Raw genomic sequence first — 10,295 nt, 5'->3', positions numbered from 1 at the left:
TCACCGTAAGCTGGTGAAGTTTGGCCTGAATCGGGGGTTTTAGGTCCTTTTCTGGGGTTCTGAAGCACAGCGGCCAGCGGACCGGCGAGTGTTCACTGGGATTTTTAAGGCTATTTTCAGCTCTCACTGTTTAAGTGATGTTGGTGAATGTTAAAGCTCTGATCCATGTGAGGAAAATATCTTTTTCAGGACTGCTTGAGTTTGTCGTCCTCTCTGAGTTTGGCCTGCTGAAGGTCAGCTGCTGATTGGCTGCCCATCATGATCCATGCTTTTCTCAGTTTCTGCTCCAGTTCAGTTATTTCTCAGCGTTCCTGTTTGGTATTTTTTCTTTGAGCTTTATTTCCAGGTTTAGTTTTCGGTCCTGGGTGTTGGACTCTTGTTTCTCATTTAGTCATTTAGATGATCTCAGGTGTCATCACTCACCTGTTGTCGCTCTGCTCATCGACCCTCAAAGGACTCACAGCTTTGGTTTCCTGTCCTTTTCGTCTCTTCGTTGTTTCTCATTTGTACTTTCTGTTTAAAGTTAAGCTCATCTTTTAGTTTAGTTTAGATAAAACCACCGTTCAGTTTCCGCCTGTTCGTCCTATATTTGGGTAGTTTCCCTCCAGCCTCACACTAAGAGTCACGGCGAGCTCTTGTTAGCGGCAGCGTTTTTTTGTCTTTTAGTTGGTTCCAGACTTTGTGAACAACTCTGTGTGAGTATTATGGAGATATAGATACTAGGGCTGGGCGAGTTAACTTGTTATTATCGTGTTAATGCAGTTTTTTTTTTTATATATAATTTTTTGGGGAGGCTTTTGTGACTTTAATGGAAAGTTCAGAGAAACAGGAAGCAGGGGGCATAGAGAGGGGGAACAACACGCAGCACAGGGCCGTCCGATGTGGGACTCGAACCGGGGCCAGCTGCAGCGAGGACTATAGCCTCTGTACATGTGGCACCTGCTCAACCCACTACGCCACGGACCCCCCCTGTTTTATTATTTATTTTATTTTTGTAAAAGTCTGTTGCTCACAGGCTTTTATTTTGTAAAAGTCTGCTGCTCACAGGCTTTTATTTTGTAAAAGTCTGCTGCTCACAGGCTTTTATTTTGTAAAAGTCTGCTGCTCACAGGCTTTTATTTTGTAAAAGTCTGCTGCTGTCTGCTGTGGAACAGGAAAAGAAAGTAATCGGCGGATCCACCAAACATGGAGAAGGGTACGGAACCTTTACTCGGCCATTTTCATTTTAAAGTTCTTCCAGACGGCGGAGTCGACAGAACCAAAGTCATCTGTAAACTCTGCCAAGTTGAATTGTCTTCTCAGCGTAGTAGTTCCAGTCTAAAATATCACTTAAAGGCAAAACACACAACTGATAGCAGCAAGTCATTCAAGGAAACAGACAGTGGAGCGAGGCTTCTACATAAAAACTACAGAAAGATGCTGATGTTAAAAGTGTGTTTGCACAACAAATGTTATGGCACTTTCATTCATATGGCAGCACATTTAAAATAAAGCTAAATGCTAAAAGCTATACGCTACTCTTGGATTCATTTTTGGATTCTGCGTACAAATGCGATTAATCGTGATTAATCAGGGAAATCATGTGATTAATTAGATTAAACATTTTAATCGTTGCCCAGCCCTAATAGATACTGATCCTCCCTGTTTCTTTTCAGCTGTTTTCTTCTACTTTTGTTCAGTTAAGTTCAGTGAATATATTTTTCTTTTTCCTCGTGGATATTTAGCAGCACTTTAATGGAGGATTTGGTCATTTCTGTTTCTGTTGTCTCGATCCTGGTTCACTCTGACGTCTTCTGTGTAAATACCAAATTTCCTCTTTCACTTTTTGGGGGGGAACCCACAACATAAAATGGAGTGCGTTTAATGCTCTTTGCTGTAATGAGTTCAGGAGAAGCTGCAGTAAAAAGGAGTCCACGCTCAGAGGGATTTTAAAAGTCGGTTTGTTATTGCTGTAACTGGACCACAAACAATGACTACAAAATGAGAGCAAGTGGGATTTACACAGTAAACACCACAGTGCATTGGGTTACTCAGCAGAGGAAAGCTACAGCAGAGACGTTACGAGGCTCTGAGCGCCGGCGGGTTTTAATGCTGAAGCGTCGTCGTCTCACTGGGTCAGAGGCTGCTGGGAGATGGTCATGGGAAGGTGGGTGCTGATGGTGATCCGCTGCCTGGTCTGACACCGAATCATCCCGATGATGGCTCGCCTGAACCTGAAAAGATCATCGAAAGTCCTTTCAGTTAGCACGGTCTACACAGCACATAAACAAAAGAAAAGGAAAGGAAGGGAAAGAGAAGGAAAGGAAAGGAAAGAGAAGGAAAGGAAAGGAAACAAAAGGAAAGAGAAGGAAAGGAAAGGAAACAAAAAGAAAGGAAACAAAAGGAAAGAGAAGGAAAGGAAAGGAAAGGAAAGGAAAGGAAAGGAAAGGAAAGGAAAGGAAAGGAAAGGAAACAAAAGGAAAGGAAACAAAAGGATTGGGAAAGAGAAGTTTGCCAGGTTAAACTTTTGTTTCTCGCAGCTCGCCAGGTTAAACACACTTCCAACACGAGCTGAGACAGAAGCTCCCGGTAACAGGAAACACGTACTTTTTGTTGGCGATGACGTAGATGCAGGGGTTGTAGAAGGTGGAGGATTTGGCGAAGAGCGGAGCGATGATGGCCATGGGGGCCGGGATGGTTTTTGGGTCGCCGAACGACGCCCAAAGACACACGATGGAGTACGGAGACCAGGCGACCAGGAACATGATGATCATCACGATGGACATCTGCCGGCAACAAACGGAGAAACAAAGTTAAAGGGATTGTTCGCCTCTTTAAAGGGATAGTTCGCCTCTTTAAAGGGATAGTTCGCCTCTTTTGACATGAAGCTGTATGACATCCCATATCAGCAACATCATTTATGAACATCTTCTTACCCCCTGCTGCGTCCTGTGAGCAGAGTTCCAGCCTCGTTTTGGTGTTGATGAAGGTAGTCCGAAGAGAGAGAAAATAGGGCCAAGCGATTATGAGGTCTGACTTTTTCCTGGAGAACCATTTTGTGATGCAAATGTATTACTCTGTTGAACGCATATTGTTTTTGAGAAACAAAACGCTTTATTTTTGTGGCCCCAGCCAACTAGCCGGACTACCTTCATCAACACCAAAACGAGGCTGGAACTCTGCTCACAGGACGCAGCAGGGGGTAAGAAGATGTTCATAAATTATGTTGCTGATATGGGATGTTACACAGCTTCATGTCAGAAGAGGCGAACTACCCCTTTAAAGTTGTTGGACAACTTTACACGATAAAAAGCTTTGTTCACCTTGGTGACGTCCATCTGGTCCGACCAGTCGACGTTGACGCTGTCCAGGCAGTTGCTGGCCTTGTATCTCTTGACAGTGACGGAAACGTTGTAGTAGCAGTAAAACATGACGGACAGAGGAACCACGAAGTTCACAGCGATCACTGTCATGGTGTAGGAGACGAAGGAGCTGTGGAGGAGCAGCAGGGAGACGTTCTCAGAAACTGGAAACGGCTTATTCGAACCTTACGTCCGACTGCTGCAGCAGGTTATCATTTTTAAGTGTTTTTTATTTGGGCTGGGCGAGTTAACCCGTTATTATCGCGTTAACTCGTTAATAATTTAACGCCGATAAATATTTTATCGTGCATTAATACATTTTTTTATTTTTTGGGGGGGCTTTTGTGCCTTTAATGGATAGGAAAGTTCAGAGAGACAGGAAGCAGGGGGCAGAGAGAGGGGGAACAATATGCAGCACAGGGCCGTCCGATGCGGGACTTTTATTATTGTAAAAATCTGTTGCTCACAGGCTTTTATTTTGTAAAAGTCTGCTGCTGTGGAACAGGAAAAGAAAGTAATCGGCGGATCCACCAAACATGGAGAAGGGTACGGAACTTTTACTCGGCCATTTTCATTTTAAAGTTCTTCCAGACGGCGGAGTCGACAGAACCAAAGTCATCTGTAAACACTGCCAAGTTGAATTGTCTTCTCAGCGTAGTAGTTCCAGTCTAAAATATCACTTAAAGGCAAAACACACAACTGATAGCAGCAAGTCATTCAAGGAAACAGACAGTGGAGCGAGGCTTCTACATAAAAACTACAGAAAGATGCTGATGTTAAAAGTGTGTTTGCACAACAAATGTTATGGCACTTTCATTCATATGGCAGCACATTTAAAATAAAGCTAAATGCTAAAAGCTATACACTACTTTTGGATTCATTTTTGGATTCTGCGTACAAATGCGATTAATCGCGATTAATCAGGGAAATCATGTGATTAATTAGATTAAACATTTTAATCGTTGCCCAGCCCTAGTATTTTTATTTTTAAACCAAAATATCAGCAGCTGATGAAGACTCACGCATCGTTCTGCCTCCAGTTGATGGTGCATGTCGCTCCGGTCGGGTCGGGGGCGTAACTCGCCCAGCCCACTATCGGCATGGAGGACCAGAACACGGCGTTCAGCCACGCAGCAACGATCAGAAGGTTGTACGACCGCGATGTCATTTTCTGCCCTGCAGAGCGAAGAAACAATGAGAATAAATCATGAATTACATCGTTGCTGGAATTTTCCCATCTGTTATGATGCGTAACCGTGGCAACGGGAAAGTCTGAGTCAAGACGAGTTGAAAGAGGAGACGTCCAGGATGCAGAGCAGGAACAAAATGGAGACAAAGGAGGAGGAAGTTTAAACAATTTCTTCCCTTCATCATGTGAGATGAGAATACATTTGATTTAATTCATGTTTACGGTCCATTAGGATTTTATAACTGAATGATTTAGCATTCCTTTTATCTGCATCTATTGGTTCCACTTTGAAAAACTACGATATTTCTTAGTATTTCCTCAGTTCTTTCATCCCTGATGGTTCGTTTGTTATCTTTAACTGAAGAGCAGTCCATTAGTGCCACCACAGGGTGCGGGAGAAGAAGAACCTGAATGATGCGTGAGTAGTGGAGCATTTTAAAGGTACCTATGTCTGGTCTGCAGATGGTGAGGTAGCGATCAATGGCCACCACCGTCAGCAGGCCGATGCTGGCCATGCCGAAGAAGATGTTCAGAGCTGCATAAACCTGTGGACCAGAACCCAGAAAACAAAGTTTTAAGTCATTTAGTGACTGAAATCACATCTCTTTATCTATCTATCTATCTATCTATCTATCTATCTATCTATCTATCTATCTATCTATCTATCTATCTATCTATCTATCTATCTATCTATCTATCTATCTATCTATCTATCTATCTATCTATCTATCTATCTATCTATCTATCCATCCATCCATCCATCCATCCATCCATCCATCCATCCATCCATCGGAGCAGAGGGAGGCCCACAGTGGAAGTCCGGCCCTCCCGGTTAGGTTTCCGGGCAGATTAGCCTCACATGGTTCAGTATCACCGCACAGTAACGAGGACAGAGGTGGAAAACAATAATCCAAACACGCGGCCGCAGATTACAGAAAGTACCAGGAGGTGATATGATGTTTGTAAAGGAGCTGAAGGCCTCAGAGTTCGAGGAATGAGTGGAACATCATGTCTACTTCTGACTGTGGTTCAGTCGAGACAAGAGGAAGATGGGCTCCTGTAAAACACAATCTGTCTGTATATAAACAAGCAGAACCAGCCCAGATCATCAGCCCTCCACCACCGTGCTTGACAGCTGGTGTGAGGTGTTTGTGCTGATGTGCTGTGTTTGGTTTCCTCCAAACGTGCTGCTGTGCATCATGAGCAAACATCTCCACTTTGGTCTGGTCTGTCCAAAGCACATTGTTCCAGAAGTCTTGTGGTTTGTTCAGATGCAGCTTTGCAAACCTAAGCTGTGCTGCCATGTTCTTTTTAGAGAGAAGAGGCTTTCTCCTGCAGCCCTTCCACACAAGCCATACCTGTTCAGCCTGTTTCTAACTGTGCTGTCATGACCTTTGACCTTTAACATGCTAACTGAGGCCCGCAGAGTCTGAGATGTAGCTCTTAGGTTTCTGACCTTGGGGTGACCTTTAACATTTAACATGCTAACTGAGGCCTGCAGAGTCTGAGATGTAGCTCTTGGGTTTCTGACCTTGGGGTGACCTTTAACCTTTAGCATGCTGACTGAGGCCTGCAGAGTCTGACCTTGGGGTGACCTTTAACCCACCTGACAGCCGTTGTAGCCGAACTTCCAGCTGCCGTGGATGTCTGAGGCGGCCGACATGGGGTAACCGATGCCGGCCACGCCGATGTCAGTGAAGGCCAGGTTGATGATGATTAAGTTTGTGGCGGTGCGAAGCTCCCTGAACTTCACGAACATCAGCAGCACGATGATGTTGCTCGCTAAACTGATGACGCCTGGAGGAGGAAAGAAGAAGAAGAGCAGTTACAGTTCACCTGACTCCTCAGCCCCACCGATGACATCATGAGTGCATTTTAAAGGGATAATCGCCCTAAAGGAGACGCCATTATTGTCTCCTTTAAAGAAGGAGACGTTCTTGTTGTATGTCTTGTTCAATCCAACTAAACAAACGAGAAGAAATCCCTCTTTTCTGGAAATAATATCACCCTGAGGCCACGTTTTACTCCACTAAAAACATGCTTATGTGCCTGTTTTAGCTGATATGTGGACGGAAAATAAGAGCTGAGTGTAGGATCCAGGAGGCTCGTTTCCTCTCAATAAGACTCGATGTGCCTGAGAACATTGAACTGTTTCTGTCGCCTGTTTCTGTTTGATTCAGAATCAACCATAAAATGTAGAAAACAATGTTCATCTGGAGACTAAAACCCAGAAAACTGAACAAAAACAATTCAAAAAAAGGTGTCAGCCTACAGGCACCTACTGCTTTTAAGAATAGAATAGAATAGAAAAATACTTTATTCATCCACCAATTGGGGAAATTCAAATTAGTCAAGTAGCTCAAAATTTTTTTAAAATATTTACAATATTTAAATATTTAAAAAAATATTTAAATATTTTTTATTTTAGAATAACAACAACAATAATAATACCAATTCTAGTAAAAAATACTACTACTAACTAATAATAATAATAATAAATGACTAAATAAACAAATAAATAAAAATGATAAATCAGTGAATAAATAATGGGGTTTTTTTGGTGATAGTTGAGTTTTTGTTTGCTTTTAAACACCAGTTTAATGTCACAGATGGATCAGCTGTGGAACAAATTCTAGATGAAAATAGAAGTTGTGTTTCAAAGATGGAGGTCTAATGTGCAGTACCGCTGATGGCCACTAGATGCTGGATCCAAAACATCTCCGGTTTTAATGGAGTCTCCACATGAAATCCTTTATATTCTTTTCTAAAAATCATTCTGTATTAATTTGTGGTTCTTTCAATATAAACTATAAACAGATGTTTTGGTTTTAAATCTCCAGCAACGACGACCTGGACAGGTCGTTCTGAGATAGTTCTTTAGGCCTGACACTTCTTCTTCTGTCCTCCACTTGTCCAGTTTCCTCAAATGTTTTAAGGACACACTGCACACCATGCTGAGATATGCCAAGTTTTCAGCTAACAGCTCTTTGGGAATCACCTTGTTGCTGCAGAAATCCTGTTTTCTGTCTGTCACACTGTGTTATCTTTGCTGTTTTTCACACATGCAGCTAAAGAAATGGGAACAAAAAACAGTTTATTCATTTAATTTATATTAATTGTTCCATAATTAGTCATTAGATTATATCTTATATTCCTTTTTTAAGCTTTAAATTGAATCTTATTTACTTTTTCTTGATGTTGAATAACATATCATTCTTATTATTGTCTGTTTTTTTCCTACTTTTCTACTTTTAGACGTGATAACATTCATTTTTTTGGGATTAGGATTTTTTTCAAACTGAATTTCTTATATTAATTTGACTCTTTTGGTAACTGAAAGCAGTTTTAACGTAAATGTACAAAAAAGTTGAAACTATGAAGCTGTTTTTCACAGATGCAGCTAAAGAAATGGGAACAAATGATGTGTCTCTGTGACAGGCTGCTGGGAACAAAGTGCCTAAAGATCCAGTTTAAAATGTGGACACAACACTGGTTCATCCCTTGAGTTAGGAGCCTTTTTCCTGCCTGAATGGTACACAGCTCAGAGTTAAGTGGCTTAACTAAGAAAAAACACCTGGAAATGTGTGTTTTTGAGGGAAAAAGCAGAAAATGTCCAAAGAGAAACTCTGAAAGAGCTTCAGGAAGCTGCAGAACTGTTGATCAGGAACACTTTAGATTAGATTAGAAAGATTTGTAGATTTTCTTCTTTATAAAAAAAAATATATATATATTTTATTTGTTTCTTTTTATATTCTTTTATGTATTTTTAAAGCTTCTTCCACTCCCTGCTGCAATGCTTTTATTTTATGTAAAGCACTTTGAACTGTTTGTACATGAAATGTGCTATATAAATAAATTTGATTTGATTTGATTTGATTCTTTAAATTAGAAGAAAGTCACAAAGAAATGAGACTGATCAGGACTCTTTAACATGACTGTAATGAAACATATGAGCTTGTAAATGCATCTTCATATCCAGCTCTGTTGTTCATAGTTCAGTTACACAACAATGGGATCAGAGGAGATTTTCACAGTGTAAGAATAGAACTAAAGTCTCTCACAGTTAATAACACTGAACAGTTTGGTCGTGTTTTACCTCTAAAACGTATCATCTTTTCAGCATCTTGCAGTTAGAAAGACGAGGATTCGGCTTCTTTATCAGTGTTTTTACACAAAAGTTCTGGGAAACAGACCTCAGATAATGGATTTCTGACCTGGGCCTCTTCACATCTAGGCTAAAAAACTACTTATTTAGGATTGCTTTTAATACCCAGTTGTATGATGACTCTTTTATTTTATTTTATTTTATCTTAATCGATTTTGTTGTATTTTACTGCTTTCACTGTTCTTTTATTGTTTTTATTTGTTTTTACTACGGCTGGGTGAATTAACTCGTTATTATCGCGTTAACGCATTAATTATTTAACGTCGAAAAATACTTTATCGCGCATTAACGCATGTTTAATTTATTTATTATTTTATTATTTATTTATTTTATTTTATTAAAAAAAAAAAATTTTGGGGGGGGCTTTTGTGCCTATAGTGGAAAGTTCAGAGAGACAGGAAGCAGGGGGCAGAGAGAGGGGGAACGACACGCAGCACAGGGCCGTCCGATGTGGGACTTTTATTTTGTAAAAGTCTGTTGCTCACAGGCTTTTATTTTGTAAAAGTCTGTTGCTCTCAGGCTTTTATTTTGTAAAAGTCTGTTGCTCACAGGCTTTTATTTTGTACAAGTCTGTTGCTCTCAGGCTTTTATTTTGTAAAAGTCTGTTGCTCACAGGCTTTTATTCTGTAAAAGTCTGCTGCTCACAGGCTTTTATTTTGTAAAAGTCTGCTGCTGTCTGCTGTGGAACAGGAAAAGAAAGTAATCGGCGGATCCACCAAACATGGAGAAGGGTACGGAACTTTTACTCGGCCATTTTCATGTTAAAGTTCTTCCAGACGGCGGAGTCGACAGAACCAAAGTCATCTGTAAACACTGCCAAGTTGAATTGTCTTCTCAGCGTAGTAGTTCCAGTCTAAAATATCACTTAAAGGCAAAACACACAACTGATAGCAGCAAGTCATTCAAGGAAACAGACAGTGGAGCGAGGCTTCTACATAAAAACTACAGAAAGATGCTGATGTTAAAAGTGTGTTTGCACAACAAATGTTATGGCACTTTCATTCATATGGCAGCACGTTTAAAATAAAGCTAAATGCTAAAAGCTATACACTACTTTTGGATTCATTTTTGGATTCTGCGTACAAATGCGATTAATCGTGATTAATCAGGGAAATCATGTGATTAATTAGATTAAAGATTTTAATCGTTGCCCAGCCCTAGTTTTTACTTCTTCTTCTCTTTATTTATTACCTGCTGTAAAGCACTTTGGAACACCGTAAGGATCGTCTGTAAAGGGCTGTATAAACAAAGTACATTAACATTTACCTGCAGAGATCAGATATCCAGCCACTATGTTGTGCTCCAGCTGGGTGAACGCACTTTTCCCTCCGTAGGGCTCGACACCATCAGAAATGTTGACTTCAGATACAATCCCCATGTTCTCAGGTGTTTTAAAAGACTCAAAACGAGAAAAAAAATATGATTCTGTGAGGTGAAAACAAAGTAGAAATGCAGAGATGGAGAAATGGAAAGTGTTGCCTCGGACTAAAAGCTGTTGCAGGGGGGTGGGGGTGAAGGTGGAGCGGATTATTACATACCACCACTGTTTGCCAGCCTGCAGTTTGTACACAAGGCCCCTCAAGAGAGGATTACGGCTCAC

At 40.9% G+C, this 10,295-nt stretch overlaps 1 protein-coding gene across 1 annotated transcript; it reads right to left on the bottom strand.

Moving 5' to 3' along the window:
- Positions 1-2,107: 2,107 nt before the first annotated feature.
- Positions 2,108-10,143, bottom strand: rrh (retinal pigment epithelium-derived rhodopsin homolog). Its single transcript, XM_075448395.1, has 7 exons — positions 9,962-10,143; positions 6,137-6,327; positions 4,976-5,075; positions 4,364-4,517; positions 3,303-3,471; positions 2,587-2,765; positions 2,108-2,213 (listed from the first exon to the last, which is right to left on the bottom strand). The coding sequence occupies exons 1-7, from the start codon at positions 10,071-10,073 to the stop codon at positions 2,108-2,110; spliced, it is 1,011 nt and encodes a 336-aa protein (XP_075304510.1). The 5' UTR covers positions 10,074-10,143.
- Positions 10,144-10,295: the final 152 nt, after the last annotated feature.

This window comes from Odontesthes bonariensis, chromosome 17 (genome assembly GCF_027942865.1).
Source record: "Odontesthes bonariensis isolate fOdoBon6 chromosome 17, fOdoBon6.hap1, whole genome shotgun sequence".
NCBI classification, from domain to species: Eukaryota; Metazoa; Chordata; class Actinopteri; order Atheriniformes; family Atherinopsidae; genus Odontesthes; species Odontesthes bonariensis.
This window is presented reverse-complemented; position numbering and strand designations above follow the sequence as displayed.